General features: G+C 36.8%; 1 protein-coding gene across 3 annotated transcripts in view; it reads right to left on the bottom strand.

The window, feature by feature from the left end:
• MBAC1 (Mitochondrial substrate carrier family protein) overlaps positions 1-16,785 on the bottom strand; it is a 45,844-nt gene extending 29,059 nt beyond the window's left edge. The window contains exon 1 of one of the 3 annotated variants that reach the window (XM_089814779.1): positions 16,509-16,785. In XM_089814779.1, coding sequence (XP_089670905.1) covers positions 16,509-16,592 — 84 coding nt within the window. In that variant the 5' untranslated portion in view covers positions 16,593-16,785. Of the gene's footprint in view, positions 1-15,450; positions 15,563-16,508 lie in introns of those variants that run through there. The other 2 variants (XM_089814778.1, XM_089814780.1) reach the window with 2 other exon arrangements.
• Positions 16,786-17,371: the final 586 nt, after the last annotated feature.

The following is a 17,371-nucleotide window of genomic DNA, read 5'->3' as shown; positions in this document are numbered from 1 at the left end:
CAGGACGCACAACCAAAAGGGGATAATAGGAAGTTGGATAATGACACCCTAAATGAGTTGAGGAGGAAGAAGTTGTGTTTTCATTGTAGAGAGCCTTGGGAGTTATCTCATAAGTGCCCTCTCAAGGCTAAGGCAAATCAAATGGAGTTTTTTCAGCAGAGGAGACACAGTCAGAGGGAGAGGATCAGCACTCTGATTCGGATGAGAGTAGCACTCCGGAAAGGAACAACACTCCCAAAGATGATAGGTCATTGAGACGATTGTCAGGGGCTCAAAAGGCGATCACATTTAGGGTCAAGGGTACTATCCAGGGGCAGAAAGTGATCTCTCTCATTGACATTGGGGCTACACATAACTTCATAGATGCACAGTTAGTAGCCACAAGAGGTTTACAGACTGAGGAGCATGCTGGGTTTAGAGTCATGGTAGCTAATGGTGACAAATTATTATGCACTCGAAAGATATCTAATCTTCACATCAAGTTTGGAGATGGCTATGAGTTGGAAGATGATTTCTATGTAGTAGACATGGGAGACTAATGTCATCCTTGGCATGACATGGATGGCCTTGCTAGTTGAGTTCACACTCAACCTAGCAAAACTGGACATGAGATTCCAGCATGAGGGCAGAACTGTTGTACTTAGAGGACTTTCGGATGGGAGTTGCAGGGTAGTCTCCTTCAGGAGAATGGAAAGACTTTTTCAGCATAATGACATAGAATGGGCAGCAGAATGTTCATTATGCCAGCTCCACAAGAGCCATAGGTGAAGAGTCATCCACCAGATATCCAAGAGATACTTGACAAGCATGCCAAAGTATTTGGCGATATTCCACATAGGGTTCCTCCTGGTAGGGGAATAGAGCATGTTATTGAGCTCAAGGAGGGAGCCAAATCGGTCATGATTACCCCCTATCGTCATCCTAAGAAACACAAGAATGAGATAGAGAAGGCAATTAAGGAGCTATTGGAGATCAAGCACATTAGGTCTAGCAAAAGCCCTTTTGCTTCAACAGTACTTATAGTGAAGAAGAAGGATGGGACAATGCGCATGTGCATCGATTACAGGGCACTGAAGAAGAAAACAATAAAGAACAAGTATCCCATTCCTAGGATTGATGAGCTGATTGATGAGTTGCATGGGGCATGCTTCTTCACCAAAATCGATTTACGATCTAGATACCACCAGATGAGGATGAGAGCAAAGGACATCGAGAAGACAACCTTTTGATGTCACTATGGCCACTTCGAGTTTATGGTTATGCCATTTGGGCTAACCAATGCACCCACCACATTTCAGAGTTGTATGAACCAAGTGTTCAAGGGCCAATTGAGGAGATTCGTCTTGATCTTCTTTGATGACGTCTTGGTCTTCAATAGGAACTAGGAGGAGCACTTGCAACATCTGGAGGAGGTGTCATCTATTCTGAATAGAGAGTCATTGTATGCCAAGGAATCAAAATGCAAGTTTGGCATCACCAAGCTCCTTTACCTTGGACATATCATTAGTGTCGATGGTGTTCAGGTTGATCCTAAAAAGATTAGAGCTATTGTGGATTGGCCTACTCCCACAAACCTCACACAGCTTAAGGGGTTCTTTGGTTTATGTAGCTTTTACAGGAGGTTTGTTAGGGGATTCTCACAGATTGTCGCACCTTTGACAAATCTCACCAAGAAAGAAGCCTCCACATGGACAGAGGCAGTGCAAAGATGTTTTGACCACTGCAAACAATTGATGTCATCTTGTCCGATTCTAGCTCTACCTGATTTCACGAAAGCATTTGAACTTCAATGTAATGCTTCAAGAGATGGGATAGGAGCAGTATTGATGCAGAAGAGACACCCCATTACATTCGAGAGTAGGAAGCTCCGAGGAGTTGAGAGGAGCTATTCTATCTACGATAGGGAAATGTTGGCCATAATGCATGCATTAGCCAAATTCCGATCATATTTGGTAGGTGGGTGTTTTGTGATCAAGACTGATCACAATAGTATTAAATACTTCATGAGCTAGCATGATCTTAATGACCGGCAGTAGAAATGTGTTACTAAATTGCAAACTTATGACTTTGATATAGAGTTTGTCAAAGGTAGGAAAAATGTGGTGGTTGATGCTTTATCTCGAAGAACCCACTTATGTGCTCTGGTAGAGGTTTCAAAAGATTGGAGAGATCGAATTGCAACGGAGTATGCAGGAGATGATTGGGCTTCTGGGATAGTTGCAGGCACCATTCAGGATGACAGGTATGCGATGTTGGATGGGTTGATCAAATTTCAAGACAAGGTTTATTTGATACCTACATTACAGTTTAGAGAAGAGATTCTGAGGGCATTTCATGATGCACCTACAGCTAGGCATCCAAGGGTCTTCAAGACCTATAGGTAGATCCAAGAGCGGTTCTCATGGAGAATGCTCAAGGATGATGTTCAGAGGTATGTCAAGAAGTGTGCAATTCGTCAACAGAATAAGACAGAGCACACGTTTCCCACAGGTTTACTACAACCCTTGCCCATTCCGGATAGGAAATGGGAAAGTATTTATATGACCTTCATCAGTGTTTTACCACGAGTGTAGGGAAGAGATTGTATCTATGTAGTGTTAGACAGATTGACAAAGTTTGCTCACTTCTTTGCTATTCCTTCTACTTATACAGCAGCTCAGGTGGCAGATTTATTCTTCTAAGAGGTTTTCAAGTTGCATAGGATACTGAGATTTATTGTTAGTGACAAGGATAGCAAGTGCAGGAGCGCCTTTTGACAGGAGTTCTTCAAGTTGTGCGGTACAAATCTTACACCTAGTACGAGTTACCACCCTTAGACAAATGGGCAGACGGAGATAGTAAATAAATAGGTGGAAGGATATTTGCGAAACTATGTGACTGCACAGCAGAGAGCGTGGGTCAAGTGGTTATACATAGGGGAGTATTGTTAAAAATACCACATATCACATGACCATCAGGATGACTCCATTTATGGCATTGTATGGGTATGAAGCATCCAACTTCATGGATTTAGTTTTGGTGAACAGCCGAGTGCCCAAAGCCAAAGACCTGTTGCAGGATAGTCAAGATATCTTGAGAGCGCTCAAGGAGAATAGACAACAGGCTCAAAATCAACAGTTGTATGCTGATCAACATAGGGTAGAGCGCAATTTCGAGGTAGGGGATATGGTGTATTTGAGGCTACAGCCATATAGGCAGTCGTTGCTCAAGAAGAGCAGAGCAAAGAAGCTGAAGCCTAGATTTTATAGTCCCTATAAGGTGATTCACAAAGTGAGTAAAGTCACCTATGAGCTTGAGCTTCAAGAGGGCAGTCGGCTGCACAATGTATTTAATGTGCCAGGCTTAAGAGAGCCATTGGTCAAAGTGTAGTTCCTTCTACAAATTTACCCCCTTTGGATGAGGAGGGGAAGCTTGTGTTAGTACCTAAGGCTATCCTGGACACCTGAGAGAGGAAACTCAGAACCAAGATAGTGGAGGAGTATTTGGTCAGATGGAATGACCTGTCGAAGGAGGATGCTACATGGGAGAGTGAGCAGGTTATTCAGTAGGTTGCACTGAGATTGCTTGAGGACAAACAATTTCAAGAGGGGTGGACTATAATGTCCCCACTTTAGCAGTCGACCAAGTGTATGTGCGTTAGCCTAGTTCTACATGGTCCCAAGGGCTAACAAATGGTTTATAGGGATCTTAGAGTGTTTTGGCCTAGTCATCTCCAGTTTGGGCCAAAATGGAGTTGATTTACTCAGTCTCAGGCATATTATTTTTCGTAAGTCAGCAGGACACGGGGGAGGCTAGTTTAGGTGATTGGATTTGATACTCCTTAGCGAGAGCTTTCCAAGAGCTATCATTCATGTTGTTCAAAGTCCGATAGCTAATATATTTTTATGCCTGAAGTATTATTAAAGTAATATTTAATTTAGTTGTAAAATATTAAAGTGTTACTTTAATATTAAATTTTATGGGAATGTGTGCAAATTAAAGGGGGCATGTAAGGGAGACATAAGTGATTATTTTAATATGTTTTATATGGCACATCTTTTATCCCACATTGCTCATGTGAGTTGAATCAACCCTTGGAGAAAGAATAAAAGGAAGCTTTAGTGGCTTCATTCGGCAAGTTGAATATGAGAAGAAAATTGATGTGTGAGTTGCAGATCCATTCTTGGCATTAGAGGATGCCTATCCTCTCTTGTGACATGTTGGACGTCATTCCCTTGGGGTTTGGCCTTTGGAATCCATTGTTATCAGCTTCATTATCAGGCAGATTGGGTGTGTTTCTAGCTATAGGCAGATTTGATGTACTGCTCATATCTTCTTCATTACTCATTTGACGCTTATGCTACTTTGAGGGAATGATTTTATGAAGATATTGGACTGTTTGAAAGACAAATTACTGTAGCAACACTGTTCATGCGGCACTATTCACGCAGCACTATTCATCTCACTGTAGCAGCAGGTTTAAATAACATTTGTTAGCACATTATGTCAATAATATTGGAGCAATTAGTGAGTTGATAATTTGCCCATATTTGATTTTGTTAAATTCTCAAAATAACATCATATCAGCAGTAATACAATTTCAAATCTGCATATTAGTGTACTTTCTTTGTGTTCTTGTTGAGCGATTTTTAATTCCATGCAAACAAACAACATAAATGTCTCATTTCCAAAGTCATAAGAGGTTAAATTAGTAAACAGAGGAATAAGGAGTTGTATCAAACTATTTGACAAAATTCCTATCAGCGGTTGTTTAGCTTTTGGGCATTTCTAGGGTGCCCATTACATAGGTCAATGAAAAAAGAAATCCTAAGCTATCAAATAATCAACCCCCAAGTGTTTTTTGTTTTTTCCTTAATTCTTTAGCTAACCCTAATTGTTCATAGTTTTTTCATTTTTCAAAAATTCAATTAGAGTGAGCAAATGCTAATTTTTTCATTGCTTACCATTCATTTACAAATTGATCCAAATTTCAAGCACACTATCTACCTCAGGCCTAGCTAGAAAAGATCCTTGTTAAAAACATGTCATCCTTGGATCAAGAAAAGGTGAAAAAATATGTTTTCACTGCAAAATGAAATACAGTGAGAGATGTGTTAATTAGTTCAGTATCAAATTTCACAAATTCCATCCATGATGCTAAACCATGCAAATTAGCGCCATTTGATGTTATATGTGAAGTACAATGTCAACTAGAGGCTTTTGAAGAGATATAAAGATTAAAAAGGAAGCAAAAGGAAGGAATAGAAAATATTGGTAGAGCGGGTTCTTCATTTCCTCCATTTCCTGGATCAATGAGCAGTTGCAATTGTAGCGTGAGTGTGAATATTGAGTCTTAGATCCATAAAAATAAATCATCACAATCAGATTCATTTTTTGCTCCACCCATGACTCCAAGTTCTTAAGCATCTCTTGAGAGCATAGGTTGGAACAAAGAAAAACATGATCCTACAAAAAGAATTGGAGACTTTTTGGTTTTACTGCACCATTCAATTCCAAACAGTCAGATAATCATCATTGTTTTTGTTTTAAAATAAGTAATATGATTTCTGTCTATTAATTTTTTGCTTTTAAGAGTATGTGGCATTGAAGATTTAGTTTTTAATGATAGTATTCAATTGTTATTTAATTTGCTTTAAGTTTTCTTCTTCCTTTTGGGTTGGGTAACAGGCCTAAAGGTCGAAATTTGAAAGGTTCTTGATAAACCCATCTCAATAGGACACCAAGGACAAGAAATGGGTAGGTACCCTTGGGTTAGTCCTTATAGTATCTTCCTTATTTCAAAACCCCACTTTTTATTCCAGCATAAGTGTATATCTTCCTTAAGTTGTCCATTTATATCAAACCTGAAAAATTGGAATCTGGCTATGATCAAGTTGTTAGAGTGTTCTAAGCAAAATTACTTGTATTATAAAATCTAAAAATTTTAGCTGAGCAACTTAACTTTTACTAATAAAGAATCTTAGTTAAAGAAAAATCCATGAAACAATCATAAATATAACATTACCCAGGAAGTTTTTTGAAAATTCCATAATATAAATGAAATCAGATATAATGGGAGCCCATTTCTAATTTAGGAATTTGAGAAGATTTCAAACCAGTTTGGTTCCAAGGACTAAATTTTACCAAGAACAAATATCTAACTTAAACTTATCATATTGACTAGTCTTATTAGAATCTCTTCTCCATCTACTCCTTTATTAGCAAAATTATTCGCTTCTCTATTACCTTCCCTATAAATATGTTTTAAGATTGTCTCTTCAAATTTATCAATTACGGATAGAGCATATTCAAGTTTAGACTTAAGAATCCAGTTAGGGGGTTTCTCTTTTTCTTAACACATTTAGGATAATTTGTGAATCACCTTTGATAACTAATTTTTTAATACCTATCTCTCTACTTAGAGTTAAGCCTTCAATCAGGGCCTCTAATTCCGCTAAGTTATTAGACATCACTCCTCTTGGCACGTTTCATTAAGCATGATCTGTTATCTAAACAAATAATACATCCTAAGCCTGTTGATCATAAATTGCCCCTAGAGGCCCCATCAAAATTTAACTTTGACCATCCTACAAGAGGAGGTTCCCATTTACATTCTTTCCTAGCAATCTTGTTAGATTTTGTGTATGTAATTGGTGGATTAATTAGGTAAAACCAATTTTTACGTATTTCTGCATCCTAGTCTGAAAAAGAACCTTCCTCCTTATATGAGTTTCTTACATTATTGTTAGCTACCTCAATGATACACACCTCCACTTTGTTAAGAAAGGATATTAGATCCATACTTTCATTACAAAAAATTCTTCTATTTCTTTCTTTCCATAATTCCCATAGGAGTATGGAAGAGGATATTTTCCATAAATCACTATAAACCTTAGAAAAGCCATGTTTAGGCCAACTTAAAAAAATTAATAGATTGTCAAGGAAAGTTGATTGTCAATTTAATTTCTTACATAACCAATACCAACAATTCTTAGCAAAAAGACAATCATAAAGCAACTATTCATATGATTCAAATCCTTTTTCGCATAGTGGGCATCTTGATGATCCCTCAAAACCCATCTTGATAAACATGTCAGTTGTTAGAATTCTCTTTTGAAGAGCAGCCCAAAAGAAAATACCTACTTTTGGAAGGCATGTTGGATCCCGACATAGATTAAGAGGAATGTCAATTTTAGCCCATTGTTGGGAGTTTATTATCTTCTTAATACTAAAATAAGATAGATATTACTACTATTTGTGGTGTGGGTTTCAAAGCCCCTAATGATAAGGAGATGAAAGGCATTGTTGAGTCAAAAAGGTGGTTGATGTCAGAGCCACAACTGATGAGCGGTGTACCGTATAGAGGAGGAAAAGTTGCACCATCATGACTGATGGTTGGACTGATAAAAGAAGTAGAACATTGCTAAGTTTTCTTGTTTCTTGCTCAAGAAATTTTACTTCATTAAGTCCATAAAATTAGTGACTAAAATTTTTAATTTTTATTTTACAGAATTGCTATTTTTTTAGTTTCTGAGGTACCCCAATGTTCTTGAATTCAATTGATGCTTCAAGACAAACTAAAAATGTGAAGTTCCTTTATGAGGCCTTCGAGGATGTGTTGGCTGAGATAGATGGGAAGATCATGGTACAAATAGTCACAAATAACGCAGCAACTATGTTGTTGCAAGCAGGCTTTTTATGGAGAGGCACTGCACCTTGTTTTGGACCCCTTGTTCTGCTCACTTGCCTTGATTCATATTCAAGGAACATGGCAAAATTCACTAGATCAATCATCAAAGCATGTCTAGAACATGCAAGAAATATTTGTAAATGCATATGTAATCACAATTGGATCCTTAACCATATGAGGAATTTCACAAATAAAAAGGAGTTGGTCCATCTAGGAATTCCCAGCTTTGCAACCAATTTTATCACATTGCAATTCTTGCTTCAATCCAAGGCCAATTTGAGATGCATGTTTGTAAGGAGTGGTCTACATTGTCATATGCAAAGTTCACTGCAGGGATTGAAAGGAATGATCAATCTTTTTATGAGCATTGTTTTTGGAAACTAACCAAGGAGATTGTGCAAGTAACTTTCCATTATATTTTTGCTTTTATTTCCATTTCATAAGTTTATTTTTGTTCACACTTATTCATATTCTTTCTTAAAACTTAATGTTTGTAGTTCACACAGCCTCTAATTATTTTCCTACAAGTTGTTGATGGAGAGAAGCATGCAACAGGCTACATATATGAGGGTGTGACAGAGAGGAAACTATTAGATATATTTATTCAAGAAGTGAGGCTAAGCACAATCCCATATGGGAGATCATTGATTGATGACGGCACCTTCAGCTTCACAAGTCTTTACATGCAATTGCCTACTATGTTAATGTGGCATTCTAACTTCACGCAAATTTCAAGGCTGATGAGTAAGTGTTGAGTGGGCTCTACACAATTGTGGAGTGAATGTCAATTGATTCATCAATAGGAGCACACATAGTTTGTGAGATAGAGTTCTTCAGGATTGTACATAGAAACATCTTTGCTCGAGACATGTCCAAAAAAAATCAAATGGAAATGCAGCCAAGTGAAAAATCTATTTATTGCATTATTTGAAATTTGAACATTAAACTTTTCTATTTTTTACTATTCTACATTAATAAACTCAAAGTTATATAAAAGAATTGATTTTTAATTTTTCTCATTTTAGATGCATGATGGGAGATGTTTGATGCTAAGGTGCCAAATCTACAAAGGATTGCAATTCATATCTTGAGCCAATCATGTAGTGCTTCAAGTTGTGAACACAATTGGAGTATGTTTGAGCACATACACACCAAAAAGCACAAAAAGTTGTCAGTGCAATAGTTGAATGATCTTGCGTGTGTTTCTTCAACTTTCATTACAATCATCCCCTCCATCACAAACACATCTTGGGCATCATCATGTCTCCTATCACTTTAGAGGATGTTAATTCACATTCAAAGGAAAATTGAGATGATGATCTTGTCTTCATCAATGATGACTTGGCATGAGTTGATCAAGTGGATCAAGAGGCAAAAGCAATACCAATGGTAAAGGAAGGGTTAGAGCACGAGGAGACCCAATGGAGGATCCCAAAGATGATGTGGGTATCCTTGAGCCTAAGACACAAGCAAATATCATGGCTGCAACAACATCTAGGACCTTGGGCACACACATAGGAGGGCCAAGGTGTCAAGTTATAAAGGCTCCTCTGAGAAATAGACTTCCAACTTTTATTTTGATATTTGTTTGAAAATTGCAATAGATTCCATATGCCATGAGTTTTATAGACATTTGACACCTTTTCTATGTATAATGTGTTATTTAAATTATTTCCTTCAGCTAAAAATTGCATGATCATTGTACACTTGTGTATGTGTTCAAAGTAGCTTTTATTTGATGAGATTGTTGTGTCTTTAAGGTTTACTAATTGAAGGGTGCATGAGACAAGTTTTAAATCCTTAAAAATCTTAGAATTTCTTGTGTTTTACATTTTTTCAATTCTTTGTTTAGTCTTCACCAAGTATGGGCACCAATTCCAAGCATGAGTTAAAAATCAGCTTGTCAAGTCCAAGATGAGTATGGTTCATATAACACTATTTTGAACTCATGATTTTCCAAACAAGTGACATTCCAAAAAAGCTTTCAATGAGCCCGTTGCATATATATTGGCAATGACTAAAGTGCATGAGGATTTGGTAAAACACTTGTCTTTTCTTAAGTTCCCCAAACACTTAGTTCATTTACATTTACATTCACATCGTTGCACTCCATCTCATGGAACTTTGTTCATTTACATTTAAATTCACATAATCGCACTCCATTTCATGGAACTTAGTTCATTTACATTTATATTCACATCATCACCCTCCATCTCATGAAACTTAGTTCATTTACATTTACATTCACATCATCCCCCTCCATCTCGTACTCATTATCGATACTTATTTTGATTTCCAAAAGAACAATGATAATGCTATTCCCTATTTCTATTTAAATGTCTTTAGGTAGGACTTGCCTTGAAAAAATATTAAATTTTCTAAATTTGCATATCCTTTTGTTACCTTGGACATACTTTTCCCATCATTTACTGCCAATTAGAGAATTCCAACGATGGCCCACATTACTTAATTTGTGCTCAATTATAGTTCTTTGCCTCCCCTTATAGTGCATCATGTGCCTAAATTTTAAAATGTCAAAAAAAGGTCTTAATTGTCAAATTTGTGAGTTTCTATGAGTTGACAAAGGTCTAGGCTTTTCCTTGCCTAGGTACTTGATAATGAAGTTCACTAGTTCCCATTCTCCCCTCCTTATCTTCCCTTCAAGATTTTAGACTGCTACCTTCTAACATCTTAGCATGACATTTCCATTTCCTCGTAACTCCCAAATTTCTTTTTATACAACTTAAGTTTCAAGACTTTGCTTAACAGGGTACCATTTTTTAAAATAATCCAATCCCTACCTTCACTTATCCACCAAGTTTCCTAGTCCCCATTCTCCCCTGCTTAATCTTCCATCAAGTTTTCAGACTACTACCTTCTAGCATCTTTGCATGTCATTTCCCATGTCCTTGCAACTTTCGTATTTCTATTTGTACGACTTCATGAACTTTCATGACTTCTCTTTCAAAAAATACATTTTCTTTAAATAATCCAATCTCTGCCTTCACTCATCCACTAGAGTTCCAAGCTTTCTCGTGATGATAGTGCTCTATATCTACATCACAAACCCTTAAATACAGCTAAGTTCATAACTATTCAAATTGAGGCCTTCAAGAAAGCGATCAACTTAGTATCCCATCAATGGTTCTCCCACTATCTCATTCCTAATAAACTATTATGCTACAATATCAAGTATCCCTTATATCCACTCCCACTTTGTTGTAATTTGCGGGTTGTTCAACCTTCCAATTCCCACTAGCCAAGTCACATAAAGTAATCCGAAGTCTTGATCTATCCTTTCCTTCTTTGCACCTCTTCCTAAGATACTTAAAATGTTGTTTCTAACACCCTCACATCTTTAGCATGCACCAAGGTTTCAATTTATCCAAAAAAAACTTTCAAAAAGTCTTTTGAAATTTTAAGTAACTTTTGATCAAATTTCAAATTCCTTCTACCTAAGTACCTTGCCTACCTCTTTCTATGTTCCTTTAAACCATGTTTTGTCGATCTACCAAAGTTTCAAGCTGACTTTTCATCAACTTTTTTTCATATACTTATCCTTTTCTACTAATTGTGGGTTGTAGAGTTTTCTCCTACATCATCTACATCACCATCATCACCCTGATCCTTCGCCACCACTTTGTCACTTGCCTTCCTAGGTCTCCTAGAATTCATCAAACTTTATGCCACATCAAGATAACTCTAAAGTCCAATCTCCAATGGCCTACAGAGCATTCTTCACATTGTTACCTCTCAATATTTTTTTCTAATGTTGGTCCTTCAAAGTTATTTTTGTGCAACGACTTCACCACCCAAATGCCTATGTCTTGAACACCAAATTTGGACCTGTTCCAATCAGCTCCCACTTCTTCAAAGTCAATTCCCTTAGCAACTATGCAGTCCCATTCCCATTTTCTTGATCCATTGTTCCCCACAAGTTTTCAAAGTTTTTCATCCCCCTTTTCCCTCATTCAAAAGGATTTGACTTCCACAAGTCCCAACCTTTGCTATGCAATGAGTTTGCAAAATTTTCCTCTCTTCATGTTTGAAATGTGATCACATCATGGAACCCAAACCCCAATGAACATCCAAGTATTAAAAAAAACCAGTCTCAATCCCCACTACCCCTTTTCAATTTGCTGACACACTTTTGGACTTCACCTACCTCCCCATACTACATGAAGTGTCCCAAATTTTCAAGCACTATTAGTCCAATATACTTTGTGAATCAATTTCTTACCAAGGCAAACTAGTAGCAAAACTATCAAAGTTCCAACCTCCCTCAATGCAAAATCTCAAACAGACTTTCACTCCTTTTGGAATTTTCATATCAACATCCCTCTTGTGAAATTGGTATGTGAGTATCTTGACCCCTTGTTCCTATCATCCCACTACTATGCCTTCCCAAACCCAAGAACATTTTTTCCTATTGTACCTAGCATTCTTACATCATGACTCCCAATTCCTTTGTCCCCTCTACACCCCTAGGCACCCAAACCCTTATATCTCCAAATTTCTACCATATGGCATCCTTGTCCATGTCAACTTATGCTTGAGCATATTATTTAATTATAAAGCCGCCTTGAAAGTTTAAAATTGTAATTATTTTAATGGGCTATACAATGTACACTCATTTTGGACTTCGGGTATAATTTTTTATAGTATTTATAATGTCGAAAGGCACAAATGAAATGGTTGCATGGGAAAGTGAATAGACTTTCATTATAAAATGTAAACTCTACTTATGTTAAAAGGAGACCAAAGGTCCTAATTTGATTGCCACTTTGGTTGAAACACACAACATATTGTACAGAAAAGCAAAGGACATTAATTTTGTAATTTTTTGAAAAATAATACTCTAGGCATAACTCTTATTTTCAATCTGTTGTTGAAGCATCATCTTTTCTGATGTTAAATAGTGTTGGTATTGCTTCTGGGGATCTCTATTTGCACGATATGACACTTTCATTCAAATTTTCTCATCTATTTCCAAGCAATCATTGATGTGAGGGCTTGTTGAACTATGGATTCTATTTGATAAATCTACATTTCTTATTCCTCTTTGTGTTAATTTTGTATATGGAGGTCAAATTTATTGTTTGTGTCAACAGTCAAGCAATCGCTAATATCTTTTACGACAAAACAAACAATAAAAAAACAGCATTTATTTTCAGTCTTCAGATTGTGGCCTAGTTGGGAATGAACAAAAATGATCCTCAGTTTTAAAAATGACTACAAATCTTCCACTTTAACCTTCCCCTTCTTCAGCAGCAAATGCAAAAGTGATTGTGGCAAGACAAGCATTAGTGGGCAATTAATCTTGGTGTAGGATTGATTAGGAATTTCATACAATAAGTTGAAGGGCTTGCAGCTCCCCCCCCCCCCTGCCCCCCCAAGCTCCTTTAACAATGTTCAGTCACGGGATATCGTAGATGCTCCGGTTCAGGGACATCTTAGATGTTCCCACCCAGCTAATAATCCAAGAACAGCTACCTTGCAAGCCCGCATAGATGTTGCTATAACAATAAATTAATTTCTTCATGCACAAAGGACAGCCAGGTGGCACCCACTGTCCTGCAGATGTCAGGAGCACAAGAACACAGACGGAGGGTGATGCATCCCTGTGTTACACAAAAAATAACAGATGAAGCAAGAATGCATAAGTATTGAAATACAAAAAGTCAAAACATTTTATGGAGGGAATCTCCAAACATACTCAATTAAGAAAAAAATTAACTGCAGATAGAAACACACATCCTCTTAAATAACCACTTAATCCTAATCACATCAACTAGCAAGAAATAGAAAACTAAGAAACATCTAAAAGGCTACTGAAAGGTTGTGACTGGCATGAGGCAGCTACTCCTTAACCCGATCATACATAACAGCACTGTATGAATAAAAGAAGAAAATGATTTTTCTCTAAGAAGTGAAGAAAACATTTACAATGTAGAATCAAATATGGAATATTTGCTGACTCTAAAAAGGCCAAGGCCACCTGCGACACCTACTACCAGTCACATTAGTAAAAATTGTTTCTACAAAAAAATTGTACAAAGATAGTTCAAGCTCTTCAATAAACTATTTAAGAAAACCAAGAGATGAAGATGCTAACAATCTTTAAAACACCAACATTGAAGAATTGTGTGAGCCACAAAATGCTATAATTTTCTCCTCACTGATAGCAAGAAAAGATCTATATATCAATAGCATCAATGTTTTCTCTAATATTATATTCATCATCAGCATTTGGGAACAAACAAACAATCAAAGATGTTGGTATATCATTAATAATATTGAAGGATAATGACCTTTCTCCTAATTATATCTCAGAGAACAATACCTGTAATAAAAAGAGTGTCATACTCGCAATGGCCCTTTTAATCATTGTTAATGGAATGTAGGTAATCGGAGTATTTCTAAGAAATAACAATAAGTCCCTCCTTAAGTGGACTTTTTAAGCTCAACTTTGATAGTGCCTTTGGGGCATCCAGGTGTTGTTGAGGCATTAAAATTGCTTCTCTGGTAGACTGCACGGCCAAGAAAGTCACAATTTTGAAGTCCCTTATGATCACAGCCCAAGGTTAGTATAGCACTGCCTTAGCTACTAACAGGACTGATGGTTCAGAAAGTGGCATAGATAGCTCAAAGATCTCTTGCATGTCTTAGTTTTGTGTCATTGCTTGGATCAGTTAACAGTTGCTCCAAGCATACAGTATCTGCAATTTAAATGTCAGGGTGTTGTATGAAAAGACAAAGCCCTGTACCATTTAACATCACCACAAGACTTATATGGCATTCTTAATTATGAGCAACAATTGTATCAACATATACATAAAATAAAGACATATGCACAAGCATTTTGCATTCTGCTTCGACTGTCTTCAATATTGTTCAAACACCATTGAATTGGTATAAAGGGCTAAAATGCGATCTAGTCAAGTTGGAGATTCTGTCACTCGAAGGTTCTGTCAATGTTACTTAGCACTACAAATTCTTCTATTTGCAAGTACAAACACAAGTAAACCATTTTCTGCAAGAACCAAAGATTTGAAGGTTCACAGGTCAACACTGTCCTCAGGAAGTTTAGGATCAGCCATGTGACCTTGATTCGAGTCCCTTCACAATACACATTCATCACCGATATCTATTTGCAAGTACAGACACAAGTAAGCCATTTTCTGCAAGAACCAAAGATTTGAAGGTTCAGAGGTCAACACTGTCCTCAGGAAGTTTAGGATCAGCCTTGTGACCTTGATTCAAGATTCTGCACAAATCCAAGTTTCACAATACACATTCATCACCGACATTTATTTCCAGATCCAGGTACCAGATCCCAACAATCAAATCATTCCCTATATCTAGATACAAGGCATATATTTATTTCAAATTTGTGTTTCAGTTGTAATAGATCAACAAATTTCAGGCACACGTCTAGACTTAGCTCTTATATCTAAGTTCTTCTAAATTAATTTAAATAAATAGTTTGATTTATTCCTTTACACATTTCAATTTTGTGTTTCAGTTGTAATAGATCAACAAATTTCAGGCACACGTCTAGACTTAGCTCTTATATCTAAGTTCTTCTAAATAAATTAAATAAATAGTTTGATTTATTCCTTTACACATATAAATGATTAGGTTTTCACGACGATTATTGTTACTACCATACAACAACTTTAAATGGATAAATGGCTTCTGACTTGACAGCCAAAACCAATATTGGTTTTGAAGTTTTTATTCCTTTGCACACGAAGAGGAATGAAATGGATACGCTTTACCTATCTTATGGCTGAAGTCATTTGAGATCTTGTGAGCTTATATGCTGAGAGGTACACTTTCATCCCACATCAACTTGAACTTTGGGGGATGTAATTGTGTCCGTGGATGCTCGGAAGTAATGTCAACTTGAATTTTTGTTAGAGATATAACTCAAAGTAATATTTTTTTAAAAGGCAAATATATTACATGCACCTGACATTATAATTCTTAATGTAGTACATCGAGAACTCAAAAATTTATACAAACTGATTGTCCATAGGGACTAAGACAATAAAGGAGGTAAGAACAATTGATAGCCAGCAAAGATCCACCTTAGCATGGATCTGGTATACACCAATCCCTATCCAAAAGTCATAAACGTGAGGTGGCAATCTCATCGCAAGATAAGTGTAAGAAAATTGAGATTGGCTGTTCGATTAGTCTGGACATATATCAGATCCATGTTAAGATGGACCTATGGCAGTCTGCATATAAAGCTCTGACCTGCAATATGAATGCATCTCGAACCCGTCGACGGACCGTATAGTCGTAAAGTGTAGATGCAATAACTTTAATAAAAATGACACATTTTCCCAGAAGCTCTTTTGTATTAAAAGAGAAAGTTTATTTGATTCAAACTTGAAACAGAAAATCAAATCCTCATGAATTGCTCATTAAAAGTTGCCATGTAATATTTAAAAATATCTCCATGTTTGAAATTTATTTAGATTTCCATGGAAAATTCAAATAGCTCTCAAAGGCATACACATCGCATTCTTTTAAAACGATTTTAATATGTTTTATGGCAGTGCCTGGACTCTAAGCAAATTGGATTCTATTTTGGGGGATTTTTTAAAACTTTGAACAGATTACATTCTGCTTAGTCTAACAAAAAGTCCAACATTGAAAGCAAAATGTGCCTCGACAAACTAGGTAACCACTCTAAAAAGATTCGCCAGTTAGAGATGACTACTTTGTGGGACGGACTTAACTTTTTCCATTGGGATTTGAAAACAAATCGAATCTATAAACGGCTGAACAAAATATATCGTTGAGTTCTCAAAATTTGGAAATGAACCTTAATGGTGTCGAATGGGTGGCCGGTGATAACAGTAGCAATTCCAGCGGCGCATCCAGCCACGTATTCCTTCCATGCGTCCATTTCTCCGCTGGTTAAACTTTATGATTCCTGAGTTCACTCAGCGGTTGGTTCGCGAGGAGATTCTTACGAGTTTGGGACAGTCTCTTTCGGACTACATTCTCGACAAGGATTTATCATTTTCGGCTTCCATTCCTAAACCCTATGAAAGCGTAATTTTTTTTTGAATTCAATTGTTTTTAAATTCTCCCTCTTTGGTCTTTTGGTAGTTCGAGTTATTATTTATGGGTGTGAAGTTTGGGGAGCATCGTATCAAACTATAAATGGCGGCAAATAGAAAGAATTCAAAAGCATCTCATTATGTCTAACCTCAAGGTCAAGTCAACGGTGTCTTGTGAGATCCTTTTAGCGAGGCAAGCATGTTTATGGTTGAAGAATCAGCTATTAACTGATTGCTTAGTTATTTAAACAAAGTGGGAAATATGGACAATCATCGATGGCCTAAACTGCTGGTTGGGGAGGAGCTAGAACGTAGAAAAAAAATGTGGAGGAAACAAAACAACAAGCAGTTGAACAATTGGAACATTAAACCACAGGATTGCCCAAACACCAATATAGGGATAAAGAAATGTTAGAGAAATTCAAATATGTCATGTGGACTAATATGTTAGGTAGGAAAAATGCATATTACATGAAAGAATTTAATCACACATGGGACCATGGAGACAAAGAATATCTAGGGCAAGGCCAAAATCTTAATTGCCCAGTTAAGAACCAGCTCTCATCATTTATGATATGAAACTGATAGATGGAAGGTGCCTACGGAGGGGTGGGAAGAAAGA

This window comes from Cupressus sempervirens, chromosome 2, assembly GCF_028749045.1.
Source record: "Cupressus sempervirens isolate cs-2001-9-10 chromosome 2, ASM2874904v1, whole genome shotgun sequence".
Taxonomy (NCBI): domain Eukaryota; kingdom Viridiplantae; phylum Streptophyta; class Pinopsida; order Cupressales; family Cupressaceae; genus Cupressus; species Cupressus sempervirens.
The sequence above is the reverse complement of the archived record's forward strand: the minus strand, read 5'-3'. Positions and strand labels throughout refer to the sequence as shown.